Raw genomic sequence first — 27,762 nt, forward strand, 5'->3', positions numbered from 1 at the left:
TAAGTCTGCACCTATTTACATGTCTGCAGAGGGGCTTACGAGAAACCCCTCTGTGCTTTATAGGGGATGATTATGGTGTTCCCTGATATACCTGCGTCGACTTATCAGAGCTGAGAATAGAGGTTGGCATATTCTGATTGTATAGCTGCAGAGACTTGCATCAGTATACGGCGTCTATGTATTTTATTGGGCTGACATGATTTTGGAATGTGAGGAAAGGTATTCATGGATTTTTTTTTATGAATCTGAAAAGTGTGGCATGCATACTTGCTATGGCCCCTTTACTCTGATACCCTGAAATAAAATTCAGTGCAACATCGCCCTCAAAACTCATCTTTTTAGTTAATATTATTCACTTTTGAGTGATGCAATCTCACTGTAAGGGCATCTTTTCTGCGAAGGTTTCTGAAGTTTGTCCACATAGTTCAACAATATGTCCAGGGCGTAAGGTGAAAGCCCACAATATGCATCAACCTGGTAACACCTGGACAGTGGCACCATTATGCTGTGGGGATGCTGTTCTTCTGCAGGGACAGTGAAGCTGTTCATAGCTGATGAGCAGACGAAAAGAAATAAAAACAAGGAAGAAAGCTGTTTGAGGCTGCACAAGAATGAAACTGGTATCAAGGCTCATCTTCCAGCAGGATAATGACTAAACAAATGGAATGCAGTTACAAAGTATATATGCCTACAATGCATTTGAGTTATTTTCAAAAGACTTTGAAAAAAATAATCATATTGTTTTGTCTGCTTTGTATGAATTGACGAAAAAGATGTGAAGTCTAACTCTTAGTCGCACACGGTGGCATATGTTCAACGCTCCTTGAAAAACTTGCATAGTAAATGGTTCTTTGCTCAACTAAAAAACAAAAAATTATTAAACTTTGGCAATTAGAGATTTTATTTGTCAAATCTTTTGCCCGTGTGAAAACAATTGATGAGTCTAGAGGTAAAAACGTTGAAGGTTTGTGACTTATTATTAATGAATCATGTGTAGTATCAGATCTGTCTGCAAAAACCAAGAGCGTTTTTTTTCTTCCCTTCATCTTCTCCTTTGCTTCAATTTCTGTTGCAGTTTAACTATTCCAGACAGTTACTGCTCACTTACTGACTGCCATGAAAGAAATCACAGTAGATTTACAGTCACAGGAGAGAAAGAATTGATCAAGTTGATTCAATGCTAACTAGATTTGTTGTCAGGAATGGGAAGTTCTGGGCCGAATGGGCCTCTAGAGGAACACTTCTTCTAAGTTGATGAAATTGAACTGCTGGAAAATTATTGTTTTTGAAAGCTTAGAAGCAGCGGAGCAGATTTGTAGGAAGAATTGTCTGTGTAAATCTTAGACGTATGCACAAAGCGGTAAGAAATGAAAAGCAATTTTGGAGAAAATATGCTGAGACACAAATGGCCAAAACTTGATGGTTCCAGCTTCTATGTTTTATCCTTCAAACTCAACACCTTCGGGCTTGAAATTTCTAGCCAGAGCAAACAAGAAGATTTCAAGATGTCACCTTGGGATTTTGAAACTGGGCAAGAGTCGTTTACGGGAGAAAAATATCAAGAGAAATTTGATATTGACAGTTTAAAGCTTGTGGAATGATTTGCACTTAACAACACTTTTCCTCTTGAAATAGAAGAAAAGCTGGCACCATGGAGCCTGGGAATGAAATAACGGTTCCCCCTAACACTACTGTGCCAAAAACTATAAATTAAATAACCTTAAAACAGAGCGTTTCTAAATGAAACATTTTGACATTTTCGTTTGGTAACTTTTACAAAGTTCTACTTTTCATGCTCACTGTTCGAACATATGTTCTAATTTAGCTGATTATTGGATAATGTGTAAGAAAAAGCTTAACCAGGCCAAGTTCCTGTGGCAGCACAAACAATGTACCTTAAATTACAAACAGCACAAACAAAGAACATTTTCTTCTACAAAGCACAGTGATTGGATGTAGGTTGTCAAAACAAAACCCTGTAACCATGAAATGGCTTTTAATTTGCTCAAAGGAAAAGACTGTGTGCAGAACCCTGGAGTTTATCTGGCACGTTTACTGAATTAGCTTTGTTTGTCTTTCAGGCCTGTACGCTGGCTCCAGCAACCCCCATCAGAGCGCCTCGGTGGAGCTCCTCTCCCATGCCCCCAACCCTGCCTCCGTCACAGACCTGCCCTCCCGACAGCACCGGCTGGATCGGGACCTCGGCAGCCCTCATCACCTGTCCCCTCTGGCATCCCTGGATGGCGCAAGGGATGGGTGAGTCCTCGCCCCCTCACGTCCCGCTGGATGCGAAACAAACAGCTTGTAGATGTAGAAATGCGTCACACTCGCTCAATATGGGTCACTGTAAGGGATTAGAGAATTATAAATGTGTCATCGGGGTGGGAAGCACAAACATTAATCTGTTAAAAAACTGAGCTTGTCCTGAATAATGAGGGGAAAAATATACAAAAAAACATAATCTCGTCAGTATCCTGTCATATGACCAAAACTGACTCATTTTCCATGTACTAAAACTAGTCACATTGCGAAGAAAAAAAAAAGAAAAGTCAAATTGAGTCAAACCTTTGAACATACATGCAGGCAACATCAAAAAAGAAACCTGCTTTGTCATAGACAGTCCAAGATTGTATGAAGTCCAAATCATTTCATGTAGCGACACACTTCCTGAAAATCTGATCTCCCACCAGCTAACTCAGTTACAGTTCAATAGTGAAGCGACAACTAATAGTCCAACTCAATTTGTTTTGCTTGATGTCAGTTCTATGTAAAACTGACTTTGTCTGAGTTTTATATAAAGTTATTCTATTCCCTCCTCAAAACTTACCTGAACTGTTGCCTTGATTTTTTCCTTGAATTTCCCATAGCAGCCATGGCTGAGTGATCACTCCCACAAAGCGTCACCTATTTCCACACACAACTTCTTCCTGCCTCCCCTATTCATCTCCTCCAGACTAGCCGTAGCAATTAGCAAACACCTGGTGAAAAGCAAGGCTGCTGTACAGCTCAGTCTACAAACTACATCTGACTCCACCCTTCCTAAAAATAGTTTAAAGTCATGCTTGAGATATACACATTTTTTTAACAACTAAAGGTCACATAGTTACTTGACTATGACATAACCAAGTAATAGCATAACTTGGTTACAGCAAGTTATGCTAAGTTATAGGTTCTAACTTGCTTTAAAGTAGTAAAACACTGCCTGTAATAACTGTTGTCTCTTGCACACAGTGTGACGTCGCCTCTGCTCCTATTATAAATACTTGATGGCTGCTTACAGCCGCAAGGATAAAAAACATTTTAATTTTAATGTCGTTATATCTAATCTGCATATAAACAATTACGAATTGACAAAATGGAACTGAAGCTCAAACACAAGTAGTAGGACTCAATATATTTAAAAATTGACTAGATTTCAAATTCTTAAAATGACCATTAACATGCATACCTCTGGTGCAGTTGTCCACTGTGTGCATTCAAATCCTTTTGGGTCGCAAAGACCTATTTTGCCCTGAACCTGCTCTGTAGTTTGTGTCCGCAATAGTTTATTACACAACAGCCTTGCATCATTTGTGAGGCTATCTGCCTGCAAATAGCCTCAAGAATACGTAGGATCAGCAACACTTTGTAAACTCCCGCCATCGCTACACTTTTCGCCCTTCCTTTGTCTTTCACATATTACTCATCCTGAATCCAGGCCGAACCCGCTTGGAGCACGTTGGGCCAAAGCCTCGTGGTCCTGCTGAGACAACCGCTTGGCTTTTGTCCTGGAAACAAAGTTCATAACCTCTAAGAACACCCCTCCTGGGAAGAGGGGTAGCTCTGGTCACCACAAGGTCAGCGTTGACGCACGACCAGCTCTGTTTTGGGGCGGACCCAATTTATGCTTGCATGAGAGTGAACTGTCAAGCACTGTGACGTATCATCTGGTTTTTCCTCAGCTGTGCCTTTCTGGATAATCCTGCCATACGGTGCATATTGTTCTGTTCTCCTGCAGGTATTCATCTTTATTTGGCCATAATGCTGCTATTCATCAAGCTCAGTTAAATGACATTAAATAAAACAATAACTTGCATTTTATTACAGTATCACAAACGGTGATGGGTCTTTGTCATAGTCTAAAATAGAAGCATATGGGTTTTGTTTCAAAAAGGTATTGGAACATTCCTATACATACAAGCCACTTTATTAGGTACATCTGTTCAATTGATCATAAACACAACTAAGCCAGCAGCCAGCCAATCACAAGGCAGTATGTTGAATTACTGACAAGATGACTGGCAGAAGTTCAAACTAAGCTTCAGAATATAAATGATTTAATCAGCTGTTAGTGGTATGCAGGCTGGTCTGGGTATTTCAGAAACTGTTGACCTTCTTGGATTTACAGTCACAGATGTCATATCTCTTAGGTCACAGGTGTCAAACTCCAGTCCTCAAGGGCCGGTGTCCTGCAGTTTTTAGATGTGCCACAGGTACAAAACACTTTAATGAAATGGCTTAATTACCTCCTCCTTGTGTAGATCAGTTCTCCAGAGCCTTGCTAATGACCTAATTATTCTATTCAGGTGTGGTGCAGCAGAGGCACATCTAAAAGTTGCAGGACAGCGGCCCCTGAGGACTGGAGTTTGACACCCCTGTCTTAGGTCAACAGAACTGTAAAAACGACAAAATACCCTGTTGTTGCGGAATTAAATGCTTTGTTCCTGTCACAGGAGAATGGGTTGACTTGTTCGAGATGATAAAAAGACAAAAAAACTACTCAGTATAACAAAGGCATGTCAAATACAATCTCTCATTTCACAGCACACCCTAAAGCAGATAACACTAGGTGTGTAAACAACATAAGAGCATGGATTCACCCGGTTTAGGCTGATGGAAGTGGTATTATGGTGTAACAGATATTTTCTTAACACACTTTTGAGCCTCTTGGGACCAATTGAGTATTTTGAAATACCACAACCTACCTGATTATTGCTGCTTGCCATGCCTTTATCTTCATCTTCTGATGGCTACTTCCAACAGGATTGTGCAGCATGTTAGAAAAGTCAGATCATCTCAAACTGGTTCCTTGAACATGACAAGTAGTGCACTGTAATTTAATGGCCTCATCCTTCCAGCTCTCAATCCAATAGAGCATATTTGGGATATGGATGAGCAGGAGATTCACAGCATACATGTGCTGCTGATAAATCTCCAGCATCTTTGTGATGCCATCATGTAAATAAGGACCATAATCTCTGAGGAAACTTTTCCAAACCTTATTGCATTTTTCCCACAACAAATTAGGGCGGCACTAAAGACAAAAGAAGGCCCATTCCAGAAGTAGAAAAGTGTACCTAATAAAGTGAACAATAACTATATGTGTAATATTGTTATTCCAGCTTTGATTCAGATCATTTGTTCTGCTTTACATTACGCAGATAATACAAAAAACCTGCAGAAGTTCAACTATGATGCAGAAGGGTGCTCCACCCTCCTTTCTCTTGTACCTGTTTTACTCAGCATGTTTCCTATTAGAGATGATGATTTCCCCAGAGAGCAGAATAATGGAACCCAGGTGTTTTCAGAGAGCTGAGCGTGAACTGCACAAAGAAACCAGAGAGAAAACTTTTTTTTTTTCAAAAATATTGGGAAACGCTGGGTTTGGGTTGTAAAATATCTTGCAAAAGACATTGCTTCACAAACCTGTTGTTTCTTTAACTTAAGTGATCCACACTTTGAGTGTCTCAGGTTCAATCTTTTTCTTACATGTGTATTGTTTGCACTTACATGTGTGTAGTTGCATGTGGAAGGTGAGTTTACGTGTAGTAGTCCAGGAAACACGCAAGACCGCTTGTGATTGTGGGCGACAGCAGACCTCTTAGCATCCAGTATAACCATCGTGGTGAGGCAGGCGTGGCGTAAAACTTGGAACAGCCTGGAAGCATCTGGAAGGTGGTGTGTTGTTTCAAGCTTTGAAAGTAGGAGGAGAACGCTGTCAAAATTACGTTGCGGTTTCTGCAGCTCTTTTCTCAACAGCATGCACAATTACCATTGCGAGGACAGTGAGAAGGACCTGAGTAAGAGGATACTGAGTTACACAGGAGGAGTGACATATTGGATTTGAGACTTTGGTCTTGTTGTTTTGGGTTTCTTGATGAGGAACATGTGATCATGGTCATGTTTGTGTGGGAGAAGCCACCTTTATTCTCACGTTTAACCTAAATCCCCAAGTAGGTAATCTAACTTGTTCACTTGGATCTTGGTGTCTGTTTTTTATCGTGCACATATTTCAGATGTGCTGACAAGATTGCAGCAATTTCCACATTACCAGATTTAGTCAGATCTAGATATTTAACCCATAACACACACACACGCTATGTCGTTCTTATCTCATGATCACACAGCATGGATGGTGGGCGGGTTGAGGAGTTGAAAAGCGAGCGACCTGCATAAGACGTCTACTTACATTTGTCAGAAGATGGAGCATTGATGTACATATAAAGCCTCGGGTATTTGGCCTGCTGCCAAGGTCAATATCAGCCCCGGCACTTGTTTTTCCCAAAAGGTTTTGGAGGACATTAAACATTTTGAGAAAATTATCAAACTTAACCTGCCTCTTGTGTGGCAGCCTCTGACCTCCTGGTTAAATGTGTTTACTCTGGCTCAAATGACTCATTTAGACAGTTTTACTTAGTCAATACAAGAGTCATTTTTCTAAGGCTAATATTAAGATTACGCTGGTCAGAATGGATTTGGCAGTCGGCGTGGGCCAATCATTGGGCCGGCTGTTGAAGAGATCGGTGGTAAATGTTGTGATTCACTGCTGCAGCCATATGTGGTTATATAATTGCAGGATGGAGAGGACGGGGGGAACTACCTTCACCTGCGTATTGATATTAGAGCCCCTCTGTAAATATTAGTCTGAGGCGGTTTGATACCTAGGCAGTGACTGACACGGGCTAATTGAATTAAAGTGGCAGCATAGAGCTACATTAAGTCCCTTTTCTGAAGGGAGTCCTTTATAAGCCTTCACTGCCTGTTTTCCAGCCATTATCTTCACAAAGATCCTGAAAAGGAGATTCAGCATTACAAACCAAAATGGAAAACATTTTTCGAGGTCACTAATGGCAGTATGTGGTCTGTCGCTCATTTTGTGGTCTGCAGTTAATGCCAGGTTTGTTCCTGGGATCAAGATATAACGAGGTTTTTAAGCCATGTTTTCAAAACCTGTAGAAATAAAAGACTAGAAAACAAAACAAATTCATATGTTTATAGCAGTTTTCAAGTAAACATGCCTTTTTTAAGGTACAATGTACATTTGTGTTCTACTTATTGTAAAGTAATACAAGAGCAACCAAAGAAAAACATTATACTCAAAACTCCTTTAAACAATCTTATGGGAGCAGAAATAAAAGAGACATGGCAGCTATGACGTGCTTATAAAGACACTAGACACTGTAAAAAAATAAAATAAAATTCCAAAAGGGCACTTTTTTCCAGAGAAAAGGGCATGCAGTCTAGCACCACCTAGTGTTTATTCCTGTTGGACACTGACAAACAGCTGACAGAAAGAATACTTTTTACTCTTTTCCCATCCCCTATAAGAAATGACAAATTGGCTGGCTTGAAGAAATATTGTCAGAAAAAACAGCACGAAGAAAACATCCATCAGTCTTATTAAGATAACATTTACAAAACTGCAGCTGACGGAGCAGCTTTAACTAAATTAATCTGATATTATTAGCTTGTTATGCCCTAGTTACTGCAAAAGCATAATGCTAATAGGTAAAATATTCAGCTCAATGAATTTCTGCTTAAATCTATTTATATACATCAAAATACTACCAGATTCCAGATTCAATTAACTATGCAGAAAGCTTACTCAAGAAAGACTCAGGCGGCTTACTGGCAGCTTTTTGAAATAGTGGAAATTATTAAAGATGGATACTTTGACACTCTTTCTCTGTAACTATAACCAGAAACCTGATGGAGCTCAGGACATTCTTCTATTCTTCAGTCCTGTAGGATTGGCTTAGCTTTAGCTTAGTTTCAGGCAGAATCCCATTGTCTTCTCCAAGGCAGTGTTTTAATTCTCTAACCAGAAACAGAAATGCTCCCAACAATATGTGCCAAAGAAGCCTTTGTCATCCATCAGCGGGGCTTAAAGGCTGGCTACAAAGAAGGACATGAGAGGGAGATTGAGGTCTGATCCCAAGTCCCTAGAGGGACAGTTAGGTTAGCTGCAAGTGAACGAAGACGAACGAGGAGCAGTGCAGAACAGTTCATGAATCTTCAGGCTTCCTTTTAATGAGACTCTTTGTGATGTTTATGAACAGCAGTTTAGATGTCTGCACCTGGATAACGAAATACAAGTGTTCTGGCTTTTTTTCTTATTTTGCTGAGAAAATCTAATGAACAGAGGTGTAGAATGTGCTTAGGGGGATGTTTCGTTTAGTTTTAAAGTTTTAAAGTCTTCAGTATTTGTCCCCATTTGCACTCTTGAGCTGAGCACACAGGTAGCAGGCCATTGTCAGGGTTTCTGCACAGGCTTGAAAAGTGTGGAAAGTGAGGACTTTGGTTTTTGTTTTTTATAGGTTTGGATACAGATACAGGAACACAAGATACAAAGGAAATGTTTGGATTTTCAATGTTTATTTTTTCCCCATTCGGAATATGTTACATTTTTGAACATCTAAATAACATTTCCTCAAACCAGTGTGCTAATTTTTTAAATAACACAAGGAAAATATCTGTATCCATCAACCAATACATCGTTAATCCGCAGTCCACCCATCCATGTCAATCTGTCTTTCAAATGTCCATCGGTCCTATTGTTGTTTTTCCTTTTTTTTTCCCGAATACTGTAGAAGTTTGTATAATTCTGAGAATTATTATTTTTTTGATTAACATAAACAATGACTCACAGATTGAGAAATTTGCCAATTTGTGCCTGGAAAATTATAAAACGTTGACCTAGAAAAGGTGTAGCAGCCATGCATTAGACGTTTCGTACTCTGGACTTTCTCTGCTTTTATGAAATATTGGCCATCAAATGCAATATTTTCCATTTCATTCATCTGCCAACTCCAGATTGAACAAATCCTAAGGCCAGTAATCAGATTGCTTTGTCATCCCAAGAGGACTGGAGTGGAGTGTAGAAAAAAACAAAACAGAGTTGTACAGGACGATCAGTGAGAATGAATTTGAGGCGCTAGATGAATGTGACACATAAAAGATTTTCCTCATACCTGGAGCCTGAAATGTTTTTAGGCCAGCCAAACAAGCAAAATCAGGGCACGGAGCAGCTGGCAGTGATTAGCTTGTGATTCACTTTAGCTGCACATAGAGGCAGCTTGTAAAAATATGAACAGTATAACTGTTTCCTGAGTTTGCGCTGACAGCAGCTCCCAGGGGAACACTGCTCTCTGCAGGAACACATGGCTGTACTCTGGGACTGTGCCAACACATGAATTAGTAAAGATTGCTAACAGCTAGCTTCTTCTGGGCTGCAGTCGGACAAGTTGCCACACAAGCATCCTCAGTTTGTGATGCACAAGAAGTCAAATGTAATGTTTCCTGATGTCATTTTAACTTTTGGAAAGCAAAAGGAAAGCAAATTGTTTAAATTCTCCGCAACTGTGCTTTGTATGAAAAACATTTTGAGTTGCCAGTGCTGTAACCAGTTTTAGTTTCTGTCAAACAGAATAGCTAACCTCTCCAAATATTTGTGGCAAAATTATATAAGTAGAAATTCTGTAAGGTTTGTTAGATTTTCATTGATCATTTATACAAAAAGATATGTAAACATACATAGTTCCCACCGTATTTTAACAAATATTGTATCCAAAAAATGTCAGACATCAAATCTAAATATATTTTCTTATTCCTATTATTTGCTGAAAGCAAGATAAATTGTCTCATTTTCTAACTTTTGTAAAATTCTGAGGTTTGTGTATATTTTCTTGACTTGCTTTTTAAACTGTAAAGTTTTGATGAAATGTTTTAGCTATCCTTCAACAAGCTTCTCACAGTAAATAGCTTGAGTTTTGCCCTACTCCTCCTGATAGAACTGAGTCAGGTTTGTTGGTTGATTTGCTCATATAAACCTTTTTAGTTATGCCTGAATATACAGGGCTTTGGGAGGTACACAGCAAAGCATTAATTTTGTTGCCTTTAAATCACTTTGTAGCTAATATTTGGTAATTGTCAAGTTGGAAAACCCATTTGTGCCCAAGCTTTAACTTTCTGGCTATTCTCAAGACGTTGCTTAAATGTGTCAGCCCAGTATTCTTTCCTTATGATGATATCTTATGAGGTGCTCAACTCCCTCTTGCAGTAAAACACTCATGCAACATGATGCCGCCATCTCTATTCTCCACAGTGGGGATTGTTTTCTTAGGATTAGACGCTTTCCCTTTTTTCCCCTCTGAATGTAAAGGTCATTACGGCCAAACAGCTCAATTTTAGTTTAATCATATAACAGGACAAGTCTCCAGAAATAACATCTTTGTCCCAGTGTGCATTAGCAAAGTGGAATCTAGCTTTTTGTGATGCTTCAGACAAATGGCTTCTTCTTTGCTGAGCTGCCTGGTAGCCCATGTCATTAAAGGATTTGTTTCACTGTGGATAATGTCAGTCTCTTAACCATCTTCAAACAGCATTTCTGAGATGCTGCAGTAAAACAAATTTTTTTATAATAAAATCATTCTAATGAAGTATTTTAATTTAATCACAACTTTGACCTAAATTAGTTAAAGAATGAAAATAGACTTCATTATTTGATAGAAATTATTTAATGGACCATACTAACAATACAGTTTCTACATGTCAAATTTATACTTAGAATAACTACCTAATTATGTTGTGAAACTGAGTTAAAAATTAAATTAAAGGAAATGTAATTGCATTTGTCTAGCTGGATGCCTGATTGATCTTTCATTAAATCTACAGGTCTTAAAAAACTGACAACATAAAGGAGCAAAAGCGTGACCTTAGAAAATAGCCACGACCTTTCCTAAAAATATTTACAGGTTTACAAAGATCTCTATTGATAGAAGGTAAATACGGTGAGCCTCAAGCTAAATTTTCCGGCTGTTAAAAATAGATCCAGTATTGGCAGCGAAGACGTAAAGTTGCTTCTCCTGCAGTTTGACACTACCCTCCCCCTTCACCATCCAAATGTCCTGCTCAGACCCCTGCCAGCGCCTGAGTGCTGGGTGGGACGGCCTTCGTGCACAGAGCAGTAGGTCATGCAGTGGGCTCCAGCCAGGCCAGCGAATGAACAGTCATCTGAGGGCTCAGCCGCCTGGAGCAACGCTCTGTCATCACGTTCGTACAGAGCTTACTGCAAACCATATGCCTCTGCAGCGTTGCGGCACGTAGTAACACGGCAGCAGTTTATGTGTTGGCATTCCTGATATGCAGTCGTAAGTAGCTGCTGAATTTACTCATTTTAAAGGCACGTCTATTACCTCCGAGTCTGGACTTGAGCTTATTTCATTAACTGAATGTCAACTGTTTAACATCAACTTATTTAGTTGATTGTTCTGAGTTGTAGGCAAACTTTGTTTTGCACGACTGATACCGCAGCATCCTCAGAGTATGCAAGGTTGGGTTTTTTTAGGCTTGTAGATACAAATTAGTACCTATGAAAATCTGTCAATAAAGATGTACTCTTTAGTTTTAGAAATATTTTTCATTTTACTTAATTTGTAAAATGAAAAATATTTTACAATGACTTGATAAATAAGATTTTATAGCTGATGCTTACACAGTAATCTTCAAACTTATGCCATGTTTAGAATGGTTTTTAAAAGTTTAGTGTAAAATATGGAAAGATTATTTTTTCTTAAGTAATTCAATTTAAAATGTGAAACTCGTGGTACAGATTAAATGATAATTTTTAATACATAAGTGTTAGATTATGGCCTGTACCATCATAGGGAAGACTTTATCAAAGACAAAAAATGTCTGACAAAGAAGCTGGGTGTCACAAAGTGCTGTAACCACGGATACAAATGGAAAGTTATGTGGAAGAAAAATTGTTTAAAAAAACTGACAAATAGTGATAACAGCAGCCTTAAATGGATTTTGAAGCAAAGTACATTCAAAAATTTGTGAAATTCCCAAGGATTAGACTGCAGCAGTAGTAAATGCTTCAATTGGTCACCATACAGAGATGTTTCCAGCATATGAGCTGAAACTGTCGCACTTCTTGTGCTAAGCCACTGTTGACCCCGATATGATGCCAGAGGCCTTAGAGCCATGTCATCTGCTGGAGTTGGTCCACTGTATTTTATCAAGTCCAAAGTCAGCACTGGCATCCACCAGGAGACTTTAAAGCACTCTATACTATACTTTGCTGACAGATTTTATGGAGATGCCGATTTCTTTTTCCAGCAGGATTTGTCACCTCTGTGTACAGCCAAAAGTACCCAGACCTGGTTTTATGACCATTTTATCACAGTGCTGAATTGCCCAAAAACTCACCAAACCAAAACACCATGGAGAAATTATGGAGTGAACGGAAATAAACAGTGGAAATATGTCACGGTGTGTAATTCATATTTGCATTATTTTCACTTTTTTGAACATAACTGAATTAGATTATTATTATTATTTTTTGCAATTCCTCTAAAAAAAAAAAAAACATTTCCGCTTCCAGCACGGTCTGGGCTTTTCTCCCTTTGACTTGGATTGCCTCCGATAGATTTTTTTTTACCAGGGAATATTGTTGATTTTGTTTAATACGCTCTTGGAGACATGAATCTAGAAATCATGACTACTGCAGTCATAATTGTGTGTGTGTGTGTGTGTGTGTGTGTGTGTGTGTGTGTGTGTGTGTGTGTTGGAGTGTGTGCGGGGGGGGTGGGGTGTGTGTGTGTGTGTGTGTGTTCTCTTAAATGATGTTTGTTGACCTAAAGACCATAATACTTGGTAGAAATAGGATTATGTGTGGGTAACCTAAATTTCCACATGCTTGCACAGCTTACTTCCCTGTGAGTGTGTTTGGATCAGGAACTGTTCTGCTAGGTTTGTCAAATCATGAGGTGTACTCAGTCCAACATGTAGCTCCTGGTTTGGCTAAGATGTCATAAAGGCACAAAGCATTTTATTGGAGATTTCTGAGACTCTCAGGAATTATGCAGTTGCAGATCAGAGGACATCAGTGGTTTGATGTCCTCTGTGTTTTTGTTTTTGTCTCAGCAGGCTGTCAGGCCCCCTCCTGTCTCCTGGCATGAAGGCAACAGGAACTCCACCTCCTCTTTCACAGGAGAAACAACATGCTCATCCTCACCACAAGCCCTACCCACATTATCACCATCAGCAACCTGCCACTGACGGTAAAGCTAACAAAAAGATTATGAATTTGTTACAGAAATTCCGTTGTTTTTTAATGCTATCCGTGCTATAACAGGGTTAGCGGACAAGATAGCTAAAATTGTGAACACAGCAATGATTTTCAAATGCAAATCACATCAGTAGATCCACATCAAAGGCCCTTATTGAGAGGAAGTTGTGTCTGTCAGAGCACTGTTAAGGTAAAAAAAAAAAAAAAGATTAGAGTTGAGAGAACCACATGCCGGAACCCTATTACCATCGCTGGATTGGCCAACAAACTGCTGGTTCATGCATTCGGCCGTCTCAGCTGTCACTCTCGAGCCTTTTCCCCCAAATGTCCTAAACACTGTTTTTCCTGTAAAGATCTCCACACGGCTGCCTCTGTAACCACGCTGCGGTCGGGGAGTTGCGTAAAAGTGCTCCAGGAAAGGCTTCTTTCCCATTATCAAGACTCCTGCGGTTGATTCCGAGTATGAGCTGAGGCTGCGGGGACAAATGCAGCACAGTATAAGGCTGGCAGAGTTAGCAGAGCACAAATATAGCATTGTCATAATGTGAGATCCACATTAGGTTTGAGCCGGATGGGGCAGACATTAGAACCAATCAGAGGTACAGTGAATGCTGGTGGCAGCTGATCAAGTGTGGCTTCTATAATTTTCTTTCCTCTCCTCCACATCCCGCCTTCATTTCTTAGAATACCAAGCCAGCTTTCAGAGCTGCTTCCATTTTGGAGACTCCTACAGGATGGAGCAGACGGTCAGCGGTGTCCACGTCCCAGGAGATGCTCATAACTACTCCTCCCATCAGCACAATGGCTTTCACCTGCCCACCAACAACACTGGACCTACAGGTAAAAAAAAAATTATATTTTTTCCACTAATCTTCATACCAGGAGTGAAAATGTGCTCTTAAAGTGTTATATTGTAAACATCTACACCAGGATTCGGCGGGACCCAGGAGCTGCAGGGGGGCTCAGGGTGCCAGTATTCCTCCAGCACCGACGACAGCATTTTCTTTCAGGTGGGCAGCTTCGACCGCAACTTGAGCCACATGTCGTCGGTCTACACGGAAACATAGATCCAATCTATGAGTTGTTGTTGCGCTACGCTGCACAACTCACCAAGCGCATCTTCATCTTCAGCCCTTGTTTCTTTCCCCAAAACTGAAAACAAAACCTCTTCTAAGGTCATTCTGACATATCCACCAGACAGTGACCAACTGAACTAAACAAACATTACAGCCTATAAAAATGATACTTGATGCACTGCCTTATTTAAAGGTATAAAAACATAACTTGCAATTAGGCATAGATGCCTACAAAAGCTTTACATACCCCTTTAACTTTTCCGCATTTTGTCAAATCTGTCAAAGACCGACACAAATTAGTGCATAACTGTTAATGTTTTATGTTTTAATGTTTGGAACTGAAAAGGAAGTTTGTCTTCAACTCCTTAATTCTCACTCACCTAACAAAAAGATTTCTCCCATATCCCAGAAAGTCCAGATCTAAACATGCAGAAGACTTTGAGACCAAATTTAACTTTTCTGCTATAGACATTGTAGCAGAAAACTAACACCGTACCGTGCACATCTCAAAAGACATCATCTTTACCGTGAAACATGGTTGTGGCAGCATCATGGTGTGCTTGTAATCTTACTCATCATAGCCAGGAATATTTGTCAGAGTTAATGGGAAGATTGTGGGACCTAAATAGAGCATAAGAAAAACTGGTAAAGTTTGCAAAAAATTTGAAACTGGAGCAAAGGCTCACCAACCAGCAGGACAATGACCCTAACATGCAGTCGGAGCTGCCAGGGAATGGTTTAGGTCAAGCCATATTTGTGTCTTACAATGGCCTAGTCAAAATCCAGATCTATATCTAACTGAGAACCTGTGGTAACAATTGCTACTGTTCACAGACACTCAAATCAGACTGAGCTTGGATTATTGCACAAGAAATATTGGACAAAGGTTTCCTTGTTGATATTTGAAAACTGTGACAATCATACCAACAAAAGACTTGCAGTTGTTGTTGTATCAAAAGGTGATTCTACAAATTATTGATTCAGATAGCCAGGTTAGAAATGCATTTTTGGTTGTAAAGAAAATATAGATTTTTCTTGTCCTTCCCAATTATGCACTACTCTGTGTTGGTCTATCACATAAAGGTTAGTTTTCTTGACCCGGCAGTCAATTTGACCGAACAGTATCTGTGTAAAACGTAGACGCAGGGGGGGTTTACAAATGTGTAAAATGAATAAATTTTCAATTTATATGTACAGTGCACCTATTAAGACAAATAGAAAAAGGTTCACGCAAAAAAAATACTTCCAACTAAAACGGGTCAATTTGACCCGCAACATAACAGGAGGGTTAACCCTTTAACCGTCACCTCCAAGACACGTAATCCAGTGGGTCCATGAGGATGCCGGTGTCCTCATGACAGCTCAGCAGAAAAGTTCATGGGGTATTGATACTTTTGCAGGCAATGTAACTGTCATTCATCTCCATATAAATGATTAAAGCAAATTTAGGTTAATTTGTGAAATAAATCTTGCTGTAGAAACTTTTTTAAAGGCAGCTCAAGTCAAGTTTATTTGTATAGCACATTTCAGCAACAAGGAAATTCTTTGAATGATTTACATGATAAAAAAAAAACATGTACAAAATGATGAACAAACATCATAACTGACAAATTGTAATGTGAAAAGTTAGTTTAAGTGAAATATTGGTAGATCATTTTTTCCAATTTGAGGTCGCTTTAGATCGGGATATATCTGAGGTTTCATTTCAGCCAATTTATTGTGGGGAAGAAAACTTGACAATGTACAGCAAAATAAAATGCACGTATTTCTTCTGCCCCTGCCCCATCTCAAATTCAGCTGCATCGGCAAAATCAAAGTGAACAGATATGATGAATAGATCTCACAACTCAAGGCAGAAATTTTAAATGTACAATGTTTACATACAGTTTTTCATATCATGTTCTGGAAATGTATTTGAGCAAAGTTCTCATCCTTTACTGAAACTAATTACAACAGAACCAGATTGTCTTCAGTTCAAGGTATGAATTTCAAATAACATGAGATGTGTTGTTCACCATTTGAACCACATTTTTCTCTTTAATTTACAGCCTCCATTATTTGTGGACTGAAGTGTAAAATATATCATTTTGCTGTGATGTTTTTATCAGTGACAAAAAAGTTGCATTTCTGTAAGTGTTAAATGTTTTCTTCCTGTGTTTGAATTTATTTTGGATGGAGGTTTCTGGCTCATTAGTCCTGTAATACTGCAGAGACAACCACACCTCCAATTATAATGATTATCATTATTAATAATATTATTATTATTATTATGTGTATAAAATGTACAGTTTGTTTACAACAACCATTTGAGTGTCATTTAAGAAAATAAAATCACACAGAGGAGAATTGAAACAGTTCACATCGTTTATGAGTCTGTTCAGAAAAAAAACCTTAAGACTTGTGAGCTGGTTGTGCCCTCTAGTGGACGGGATAATACTGCAGCTGTCTTCTGGAAAACTCTGGGTAATGACATAGCTTCCCAAAAAAAGAACTGAGTTTGATGTTGCCTCATTTCTGCTTCTTCTTGAGGACGTATTTCTGATAGTAGAAGTTACAAAAGAGCATTATGAGGGTAAGAACATAACCAAACACCACTATGTTCATGGAGTCTGGGAAGTTGCACTCGGTGATCAGGTTGTAGCCGGTGTGAAGGAAGAAGAGCAGGAACTGCAGCTGCAATGGCAAATGGGGATACAGATCAGATTAAATGACGCATTTTGTGATCGTACCTCTGACAGAAGCAACAGCCAGAAAGTTCTGAAGCAACCAACCAGCTGCAGCATAGTGAGGTATTTCTTCCACCAAAGGTGCTTCTGCATGTGAGGACCGAATGCAGACAGACAGTAATAAGTGTACATGACGATGTGGACGAAGGTGTTGACAAGGCCGATGAAGAAAGCTGTGGAGTGTGGGGCAGAAAAACAAACACAAACCCCAACAATTGAAGAAAATAAGCAAAATGTGTAGGTGAGATTGAAAAAACCCAAAGAGTAACCGTATAACATCAAATTAAATATCCAAGCCTGGTAAGGGCTGGCTTCACAATTATTTCCAACTTTGTGTTGGCCAATCATGCGAATCCTATTAAAATATAATATGGATTCAAACCTCACTTACATTGTCCTCCAGCCACATACTTTACTCCTGCCCACCAGTTGAAGATCATGCTGCCATGATGGTAAACATGAAGGAAGGTCAGCTGACTATTCTTCTTCCTCAAGATGAAGAAGAGCTGCTCCACAGGAACACAGGGTGTAAAACCAGTCACAACTGCACTCAAACTCAATAAAACAAATGGGATAAAGCAAAATGGGAAGAAACAAAGTACCGTGTCAAGGAGCTCTATGATCTTAGAAAAGAAAAACCACCAACAAACCCTGGCCATCTGCAGAAAAAAAAACAAAAAAAAACATGTTACTGACAGTCACTGTGTCTTTCTAATGCTCTGCTGGACTAAAATATGAACCCTTACCCTCAAGGGCAGTGGGCTATTGCTGTAATCCACAGGCTGACAGAGCAGGCTGTAGTTTGAGAGCCACGATGTGACCAGGAACTGAAAACAGTCAAGAGATTGAGATGGGAGATTAAGTGATTTGATATTTTTTTTAAAGTTGTTTACTGATAAATTTTCTGTCCTGTTTTAGTTCGTCTAAAAATAAGCATCTGTGCATCCCTGACCAATGAAATTCACTCAAGTGTTGTTGTTTTTTTAATTTAACACAGATTCTGCAATTAGCTTCAAGGAACTGGAGCCAGAACAGTTGCAAAGAACATTTTTCATCACCCTCTACAAGTAAGACTTATTGGCAATAAAAGAGTAGCAGCTGTTTGCAATCAACAAATCAGACAAGAACCATTTAAAATAGGTCAACACAATTATCACCAGTATTTTCTTCATATTAAACACAAAATGCAACTTCCAATGCTCTCAGCAGCCTCAACAATATTTACATACTTCATGACATACTTAGCAATAGTTACCCACTGCTCCTGGGTAAAGACCTCCAGTTCAGTAATAATCTTGGATTTATGAATCATCATTTTTTTAAATCCCACTGAAAAGTTCAAGTCAGTCTACAATGATGGCTCCTGTAGGACTTTTTCTGAAGCCAAGCGTTGGCGGACTGAGATATGTTTGGGACCACTGTCCCCTGTCTGATAGTTTAATGATGCCAAAGCTTCATTAAACCTTCTTGTCCCAGAATTCCATGATGCTTTATTAAATCCATCTTGTCCCCCATGTGCTACAGGATTCCAATGTCACAGGAAGCAAAGCATCCCCAGAAAACCATTGAGCCAACCCCATGCTTAACTACAGACAATTTTGCTCTTAGTATGTGGTTCATTCATGTTCCTCCACTGACCAGAAAGTTCCAGTTTTAATTCAAATGACTTCAAATAGCAGAATCGCAAAACCTCTTTGGTTTACTTATTTACTAGTGACAAGACTTATCATAAGACCTGTTCTAGAAATTGAAACCTCACCGGATGGGCACATACTGTAGATAAACTGTGATGAAACCTCTATTTTCCAATATCAGCAACTTCAACACAGGGAGGCTTTTACTATCAACACATACTGTAATTATCAGCTAATAAAAAAAATCAACTGTTACTTTTTTCAATAAAACTGAGCTGCTCTGTGTACCTTGCAACAGACAGAGCCTAAAATAGGTGCTGCAAAGCTGCAAAAAATTACAAAGGCAGAAAAGGCTAGAGATCACTGATCAGTTTTCAGATTTACTGTGCAAACTTCATGAAGTTTAATATTTTAACACAATCTCTGTCTTCATGAGAGTCTCAGTGAGCTCTAAACCATTCTACCTTTTGTTACTTGTTTCCATTTGAGACATTAAATGTTACTTTAAGTCCCTACACTTTTAGAATGATTTCTTTTATGCATTGACTAATGGCTTTTGGGATCTAGTTTGAAATTATGCATTATGTTGAATAAAAATTTTATTTTAACTGAAATCTAAGTGGAATATGAAATTCTAAATTTCTAAACAGCACTAAATTTAAAACAAAAGTTTGTGCTCAGAGAGAATTTAAAATGAACCTGCACAGAGTAATAGTCTACAAGCAGATGACACTCAAAAAACCGTCAACATGCATTCTAATTTTCCTAAATCATATAAAACACAGACTTCAAAGTGGAGGCAAAACTTAAGTAAGATAACTGGAAATGTTTGAACAGAGTGATATTTTCATTACTGCCTTTGTCTTTAATAACTAGATTTGTCCTCTAACGGGAGACAAAATAACACACACCTCGTAGAACATGTATGCAGAGAAGCCAACCATGGCAAAGTTATAAACGATGAGAACTATTTTGAGCTCAAAAGGCTTCCGGTTTTTCATCAGATGAGAACCGGCCCAGATCATACAGAGGTAACCCAGGAAGATGAGAGTCACCGGGACAGGGGAGTACACCAGGGGCCAGGGGTCCGTCCTCTTGTCTGGAGGACGAAAAAGGCACAAGTCAGAACACCAAGGCACACAGATGTATAACAATCCACTTCAACAGCTTTCAACACAGTGAAGGAAGCAGTTTTACAGAAAATGGAAAACTGATTCCTTTACATGACTATATATTTAAAACTGAAAAGCAATTGCTGCAAAAAAACAAAAATCAATTAACACAAATATAGTAATATCTGCTCTGTGATGTACTGTCTAGGGTGTGACCCGCCTCTTGCCTGCTGTACATAGCCACCAAAACAAACATCCAAACTTCCGAAAGGTTACTTAAACTTACAACTAAATTATTCTGAAAATTTGTGGAGTCGCATGATGAGGGCTGTGGGTATAATAGATTTGGAAAACGTTTACAAGTCAATGTGGGCAAATATTTTAAAGTCAAAATGCATGATGCGTATAGACTCCGACCAAAGAACACTAAATAAAGCAGCTGATTCAAATGATGCTTCATGAATGTTTTAATCTGAGGATGTGCACACAGCTAAAACTGGGCTTTAGGACCTTTATAATTTTTTTTTTCCATCTAAAAAAGGTATTGTTTTATCGATTGAATTACACAAGTGTAACATTCTGTGCCACATATTTCAAAATTACACAGTGACCTCATAACCAATCTCCTACTTTAACAGGGGTATAGGGACGTTTTCAAGCCACCATACTTCCAATAATGTACTATTGGCAACACATTCAAAAAATGCACTGAAAAACAAGAACGACTTTCGTCGGGGAAGTTAATGGCTTCCTGTTTCTCACACTGCCATTAGGGAAAACTGATATAATATCAGTCATGAAGGCAAATCATGTGGCAAGCCACAAAAAGTTCCTTGTGCGGCTGGTCAATCCGGAGAGCACAGCTGCAGCGCCCAAGTCCCACTCAGACATGTCCTTTTTACTCATGTCCTCTGCTGCAAAACATGCATACGCAAAAATAACTGGATGGGAAAGTAGGTTGGAACTTGGATAGATAGAAATCATTATACCTCCATTCTCCAAAATCCACCGGTGCACAGACAGGACACGGTTCCATGCTGAATCCATCTACAACACAGGAACACGGGTTACTAAGGGTGAGGAATTCACAATACGTCTTGAATTTAAACATACACTCACTTTGCAAACCGGGTTTAATTATCGGCCCTTGATGACAGCGCTCGGCAACCTTTGGACGCTGCTCCAAGTTTTTGTGTAATCACCGGGGGAAAAAAAAAAAAAAAAAACCTACAGGGCGCTTAAAAAAAGAGCAGGAATTTTTTCAAGTGGGATATATGTACTAAAACCCTATCTTAAAGTTTTGTGAACGGAAAACTTTGGAGGTGTTCTCCAAAACAGGTTCTTCTAATTTTACTTTGAGAGATATAAGCGATGACATCACTTCCTGTGCGTTTCTTCCTGTCAGTAGTTAATTGTATTTTCTGCGCACTGGAGGGCGCCGTTTCCTTCAAACTAATACGACAATATCTCAATGTTAGGACATCACATAAAGATTAATTTATTAGCCATTTTTAAACTTCATTAAACTAACTGCTCATATTAACGCATAACATCCATTACACATCTTTTTTAAGTGTTTGTTTCAGTTAATTTGGATCATTATGGATTGCAGCTAGTGACCAGTCTATAGTGTGACCCACCTCAGCATAAAACAATATGAATTTTGGGTTTTCTTTAGCTGTAAAACAATGGTCATCAAAATTAGCAAATATAAGAAAGGGCTTAAAATCATTCTGAGTGCAAAGAGTCTAATTACTGAGGTTTTCAATTAATTTGATGGCATCAATTAACTTTTCAATAATATTCTAATTTATTATTGCTATATTTGCCAGAAAGGTCACTAAAGGATTTGTAGTAAAAAAAAAAAATTCTCTAGAAAAAAAGAAAAAATGACAATTGATGTTTACCAGACAACTTGCATTTTAATGTTCAAAACTTTTATTATAATTGGAGGAATGAGATTATCTTTTACACAGCTAAAAAATACTAAACATGGTCTGTGTTTGTGTGTAAAAAGAGAGTAGAAATGTGTAATAAAAACATCTGACATACATCAATTCCTTTAACAATATGCATTTAACAGATGATATAATAAAAGCTCAAAACCTTGACCTCTGTCTGGGCTCTGATTTAATACAGGAAAGATACAGGAAAGGAGATTCAGCATGAAAAAACATGCACATTTAAAGTCAACGCGGACAACTTTAGGAACTAACTACTTTCCTCTTTCACTGTCTTGAAGAAGGAACTAAGTGAGAGCTGTCTGCCTCCACCATCAGCTGCAGTCAGTCTACTTTTTTTTGTTTTCTGTGACCTGTCATGTTTTAGTCCTTCAGGCTTCCGTCTTTTTCCATCCTAAAGGAGGCAAGCAGAGATGGCGTTCGATGATTCACAAATATTTGCCTTTGATCTACAAATCTTTAATAGTATTTCAATCCAAACAAACCATGCTACAGTACATCCATAAATGCTTGATAGTATGCACAGACAATATTTTGCAAAAAATGGTCATACTTTAAAATGCTTTTCTATTTTTGTTACATTATAACCGGAACCTTCAATGTAATATTACTTTGGGACTTTGTGTGATAAACTAACAATCTAACTATTAAGTGGGAGAAAAATTATACATCTTCAATTGGTTTAAGGTCCAGACTTTAGACTACTCTACAAAGTGTATTCAATTTGATTAAAACCTTTCTACTGTAGCTCTGGCTGTATGTTACGGCTTTTTCTATTTTCAAAAGATTAATTAAACAGTGCTCAAATTTTCAAAGCTTGAGACAGTTTAAAGACCCAACCCTACTTTGAACGTCTCTCTGACTTTATCTCTGAACTGTCTGCTGTCTTCATGATACCATTTGTCCACTAATGTTCCTATAACAAACCTTTAAAGTTCACACAGGATCACTTGTTTACTAAATGGGTGACTTCTGAATGTGCACATTTACTTGGTAAGTGATTTTGTCCTTCTAATGTGTATTTTCCAACACCAAGCTGTATAAACCTGAATATTTATTGGATTTAAGCAAATTAGGTGATAGGTACTTATGTAATAAGTGAGGGTGAAAAACTAGGCAGCTTCTGTTCCTCTGGCTAAATAGAAGTTAAACTGAGCCTGAAAAGTAAATTGCCAACTTTCTGAAGCGCGATCACAAACCCTTTAAATGTTTTGTTGTAAATAGTCAATAAGGTTGTAAGAAACGCTTTGAAAAACAAAATTCCCACAAATTTAAAAGTCAAAGATTTAGGCAGAAATCAATGTGAAAATACATTTGAGTAACTTACCTTTGAGGTTTTTTCCTTTAAACTGTCTGCAGTATCAAAGAGCTTCACAATCTGCCAAAAAAGGGTATATTACCACTCTCATGTGGTTTACACAGAATACAAGCCAAAAATAACAATCACCAAAATATTCTTTTTATAAATAAATAAAATAAGCACAAGCTTCTAATATTTTAATCAAGCCTGCCAAAGTAAAATTTCCTGTTTTACTTCTGCTTCGGTTATGAGCAGTTGAAGCATATTTTCCTATGTCACACTGAATATTTTAGCGTGACCATTATTATAATCGTGATTTTGGAAGAAGAACATTGCCACATTGTGACTGAAAACCTAAACAACCAAAATATAAATAAATCAAAACTGAATCCACAACAGCCCTTCAGTGACTGGCCATCAATTCAGTCAAATCACAAACCTTCTTCAGCCCAGTGGACACAGCAGCGTCCTGCAGACCAGGTCTGGTGAGCCATTGTTGCTTTTCATTTGGCATCTGTTGTGTAACATCCCTGTCATTTAAGCATGTGCTATAAACAACATAGGTCTGGTGAATGTGGGAGAAGATGTGCACCACCTGCAGGTGGACAGTGAGGAGAGGACAGCTGCACAAAAAGCTCCCGTTGAACAGAGAGTTGTATTAAACCTTGGTGGTAAAAATCAAGCTTACCTCTCCTACATACTGGAGAAGATGTTCATTCAAACAGCTCCTCAGTATTCTGTTGACTTCTTCACACAGCGCCCTCTTCTGTTTCACCTCATTGTCCTCCTGCAGCAGAAGACTTGGAAACTCCCATAAACCTGCTAGCAAACCTGCAAACACAAACGCCACTGGTTAATGTTGCATTCATCCACTAATCGGGGTGTTTAGTGGACCTGTAGACGACACAGGGAGGTAAAATCTGGGCGCCAGATTTAAGTGTCACTCACTATATTCAACGGTTTGTTAATCAACGTCAAAATCGTGCAGCACCGACCTTTGTTTGGTCTTTGCACAAGCAGGTACTCCTCACCACCTGCTTCTCCTGGCCTAGTCACCACGCACGTCAGTGTCCGTTCCACCCGAGGAGCTTTCTTGGCCGGCTTCCTTGGGAAGTTCTGAACGCCCAGCTGATAGTCCCACGGCTCAGAGGGACACAAGGAACAAGTGCCACTGTTCACTGAGGAAGAAGGAGAAGAGTAAAGGGAAGTTTGGTTCATTATGATGATTAAACTTGTGTCCAAGAGGTCAGATGGATAGCAGAGGAGACTTACTACAGTCCTCAATATCAGGCATGTCCAGCTTTCCCAAAAGCTTCTTAGCATTTTGCTCCTGTTTGACATGAACCTGCATCAACACATAATATATAAACAATTAATACTTTACAGACTTTCTGCCTGAGCCCATCTGAAACAGTGAGCCAACCCTGTGATATGAGCGGCAGTGAGACTGGACGGGACACTGGCTGCACAGCGGGCCTTTGGGGGTGCAGACTCGAGCTCCAAGCTCCATCATGGCCTGATTGAAGTCTCCAGGTCTCTCTGGATCCACCAGCAAATTGGCAAGATGCCTGAAGGAACCACGAGATGACACTGGGTTCTCTACATAAGTAGTCTCTGATTATTTGATCTGTGAATTTAAATCTCACCAAAGAGCCTCCGTTACTGCAGGACTTGTGCTATCGGCCCCTATGGCCCTCAGGCGACACAGAACCCGAATCACGTTCCCATCCACGGCGCCAGTTACCTGAGTGACACAGATCATACCAGGTATTGCTGGTAAATGATAAAGCTTCTATCAAATTGAACTTATTCTAGTGACAATTCTATAATTTCTGTGGTGGTTTACACTTGAAGGTGATAGTTTTCTATGTCAAACAAATATTGCTGAATATCAAGTCTAATTAGGTCTAATTAATATCTTTAATTCTAAGATTAAAGATGGAATGGATGCAAATGGGTGCAAATGAACAGCACTGACTGCTACATCACTGCTCAGATCAAATCAAAATGAAAGGACAAGGTTTGAACGGTTCTAAGAATTTACTTTTTTTTATTTATTGTTATTTTGACTAAACCGTTATTACAGTCACATTACAGTCACATTAACATCAACATATATGTTTTGGTTTATTCTAAGAAAGAATAGAAGGAGGCCAGTGTCACTAAAGTAAAATATTTAGTTCTTCATATAACAGCCTCCTTATAAGCCTTTTCGTAAACAATGTTTTTTTAAACACTGCTTCATTTTGAAATGTATTTGCTGCCCATAAATGAGACACATAAACAATTAAAGCAGAAAGGCAGCCTTTAGGCTTATATTCCATGTCTTATGTGTGATGTTCTTTGGTATACTGTTGAAATAAAAGGTCACATGTCAGTGTAGCTTTAATAGCATTGACCCACAGGAACTCATGAAGCTTGATGTGCAGATACTCCTTTGTCCTGACCAACCTGGCCCAGAGCAATAGATCCAATCGCGGACGCCGTGTAGCGTCCCACACCAGGCAACTGTTTCAGCAAGTCGTCCACAGTCTGAGGCATCTGTCCCTCCAGCTCCAAGACCACCTGAGGAAAAACAACAAATAAAACAAAATCATCACAATGTGATCGAGTAACTGGAAAAGGGTTCTGGGTACTTTTCCAAAGTTACTGGAAAAGTAAATACATTAGGAGAAGCATTCAAATATCTGATTGTGGACAAACCTTCTGTGCTCCTTCATGCAGCCTTCTTCCACGGGAATAGTAGCCGAGGCCTGCCCACATCTGGTTTACCTCCTGTATCACAATAAAATGAATGCATTAAATGTAAAAATCACCAGCTCTGCATGCGCCAGCTCTACTGATTAAAATGATTACCTCTATTGTAGCAGCTGCGACATCCTGCACTGTGGGCCACCTCTGGAGCGCAAAATATACAGCATTTATATTAAACTTCCAAAAGTATTTTATTAGTTTAAAATACCCACCTTCATCCATCTGTTATAGTAGTCTTTCACTGTGGCAACTTGAGTCTGCTGAAGCATTATTTCTGAAACCCATACTGTAGAAATAAACCCAAAGCAGAAAAAATTATAGTTCAACAATTATAGTAATTAAAGAAAGTGTAGTACACTGGTTTTTAAACTTTCATATTTTCTTGAACGCATCCATTTTCATACCTGCGTATGTCCTAATGTTGATGTCTGATTCTGTCAAAGCCTACAATATGAAGCCAGTTAGATAGGGCAACTTTGAGATTAAAGCTGCTTAACTGAATTTACAAATCTTAAAGAATAAAACAACATGATCCAAGAAAAACGAAATCTGGACAAATAATTTTAAAATTAATGGTGTCATTATTTAGAGCTAGTTTAATTAAAACCAACATGCTAAAGCAAACATGTACTAAATGATCAATATTTACACATAGTTTTATAACCCAGGACCCCTCAAGCAGTCTAACAGTAATATAACGTGAAAAAAGTGATACTTAATGAAAGCAAATAATCAAGTAGCAAGATTAGCAAAAAAAAAAAAAACATATTGTGGAGCAGCTCTTTTTTATATATATAATGTTGCACTGATAGCATACTTAAAATAAATACATTTTATCTTATTAATATTTGTGACTGAATAACAACAACCAAAATAAATGACTTCTTGTTAGGTGCCATAAACATATACTGAACAGTAGTTAAACATATGTTAAATATTATATTTAGATTATAACATTTTCCAGTAAGAATTATTTACCAGAGTCCTCCATGGCAGCTCTCTCTTGTCTTTGTCATACCAGCGCAGGAGATGAGAGCGCAGAAACACAACTTCAGCAGGATCAGAGAATGTGTGGTATAAAGATGGTGGGAATGAAGTTACGGTTGGTTCTGGTGGGATGGAGAAATCAAACAAACAAACAAAAACATAATAATCAAACAAAACATATTACCAGCAAATTCAATTCACCATCAAAATCTCTAGATTTTGTACATAAGGTCAATTATGACACTATGATATGATTCCAGGCTCGGCAGTCCAGTCATCTCTTGCTGATTTTAAGTTATTAAATCATGCAGCAATATTCACCTTAAAAGTTCACAAGAGTCTGTATCTAATCTTTAACACTGTAAATTAACAAAGGAAGACGATCAGAGTAAAGCGGGTGTTTTTTCTAGGAAAAGGTCAGATTTGAAGACAACACGGGTTCCCCAATGTCAAGATGTTGTGAAGATGAGGCAGCCTCGGGCACAAATCAAAGTTCAGTCCGGTGTTTTTTTGTTTAATTTTTTTGTCTATTATCCACTATTTGCAGGATATGCCCGTACTATTGCAAGCGACACCAAACTCTGAAGGCTGAATAACAGTTTGTGTGGATGTCACGTTGAATACCTGGTTTGTGTTGTTACTATTATTATCAAATCATCGAGGTACCTTTTCTCATTGGTGTTTTTGACTTCTTCCGGGTTTGGATAGTTGTTTCCACCGTCTCCATTCGGCCTTTTTTGCCTTTAACTACTGCTGAACGCAACCTGCTCATTATGAAACACCGCATACAGGAGCTAAACACCATCCAAAGGAAAAGAGGAATGTTTTCACTTCATGAATACACTGTCGCTCCCGCCACCTTCACAAAGTATCACTGCG

At 38.7% G+C, this 27,762-nt stretch overlaps 3 protein-coding genes across 6 annotated transcripts in view; 1 reads left to right on the top strand and 2 right to left on the bottom strand.

Moving 5' to 3' along the window:
- glis1b (GLIS family zinc finger 1b) overlaps positions 1–16,761 on the top strand; it is a 91,574-nt gene extending 74,813 nt beyond the window's left edge. The window contains exons 8-11 of one of the 2 annotated variants that reach the window (XM_028028225.1): positions 2,082–2,256; positions 13,189–13,325; positions 14,018–14,173; positions 14,264–16,761. In XM_028028225.1, the coding sequence (XP_027884026.1) occupies positions 2,082–2,256; positions 13,189–13,325; positions 14,018–14,173; positions 14,264–14,400 (605 nt within the window). In that variant the 3' untranslated portion in view covers positions 14,401–16,761. The remainder of the gene's footprint in view (positions 1–2,081; positions 2,257–13,188; positions 13,326–14,017; positions 14,174–14,263) is intronic. The other variant, XM_028028226.1, reaches the window with a different exon arrangement.
- On the bottom strand, positions 16,760–21,258 carry elovl8b (ELOVL fatty acid elongase 8b). 2 transcript variants are annotated; one of them, XM_028028230.1, is made up of 8 exons: positions 21,001–21,258; positions 20,871–20,928; positions 19,681–19,868; positions 17,882–17,962; positions 17,738–17,794; positions 17,527–17,641; positions 17,181–17,308; positions 16,760–17,082 (listed from the first exon to the last, which is right to left on the bottom strand). In XM_028028230.1, the coding sequence occupies exons 2-8, from the start codon at positions 20,926–20,928 to the stop codon at positions 16,918–16,920; spliced, it is 792 nt and encodes a 263-aa protein (XP_027884031.1). In that variant the 5' UTR covers positions 21,001–21,258; the 3' UTR covers positions 16,760–16,917. The 2 variants fall into 2 exon arrangements, with proteins under 2 accessions (XP_027884031.1, XP_027884032.1); XM_028028231.1 differs by lacking the exon at positions 21,001–21,258 and adding an exon at positions 20,644–20,795 and having other exon boundaries at positions 20,871–20,934.
- Positions 21,259–21,781: 523 nt separating this feature from the next.
- Positions 21,782–27,758, bottom strand: mutyh (mutY DNA glycosylase). 2 transcript variants are annotated; one of them, XM_028028228.1, is made up of 15 exons: positions 27,550–27,758; positions 26,875–27,005; positions 26,301–26,340; positions 26,109–26,182; positions 25,999–26,040; positions 25,846–25,917; positions 25,594–25,707; positions 24,789–24,886; positions 24,566–24,710; positions 24,415–24,487; positions 24,138–24,320; positions 23,831–23,973; positions 23,582–23,737; positions 23,170–23,220; positions 21,782–22,236 (listed from the first exon to the last, which is right to left on the bottom strand). In XM_028028228.1, exons 1-15 carry the CDS (start codon positions 27,686–27,688, stop codon positions 22,093–22,095), a joined length of 1,605 nt encoding a protein of 534 aa, XP_027884029.1. In that variant the 5' UTR covers positions 27,689–27,758; the 3' UTR covers positions 21,782–22,092. The 2 variants fall into 2 exon arrangements, with proteins under 2 accessions (XP_027884029.1, XP_027884030.1); XM_028028229.1 differs by lacking the exon at positions 26,301–26,340.
- Positions 27,759–27,762: the final 4 nt, after the last annotated feature.

This window comes from Xiphophorus couchianus, chromosome 9 (genome assembly GCF_001444195.1).
Source record: "Xiphophorus couchianus chromosome 9, X_couchianus-1.0, whole genome shotgun sequence".
Classification (NCBI taxonomy): Eukaryota; Metazoa; Chordata; class Actinopteri; order Cyprinodontiformes; family Poeciliidae; genus Xiphophorus; species Xiphophorus couchianus.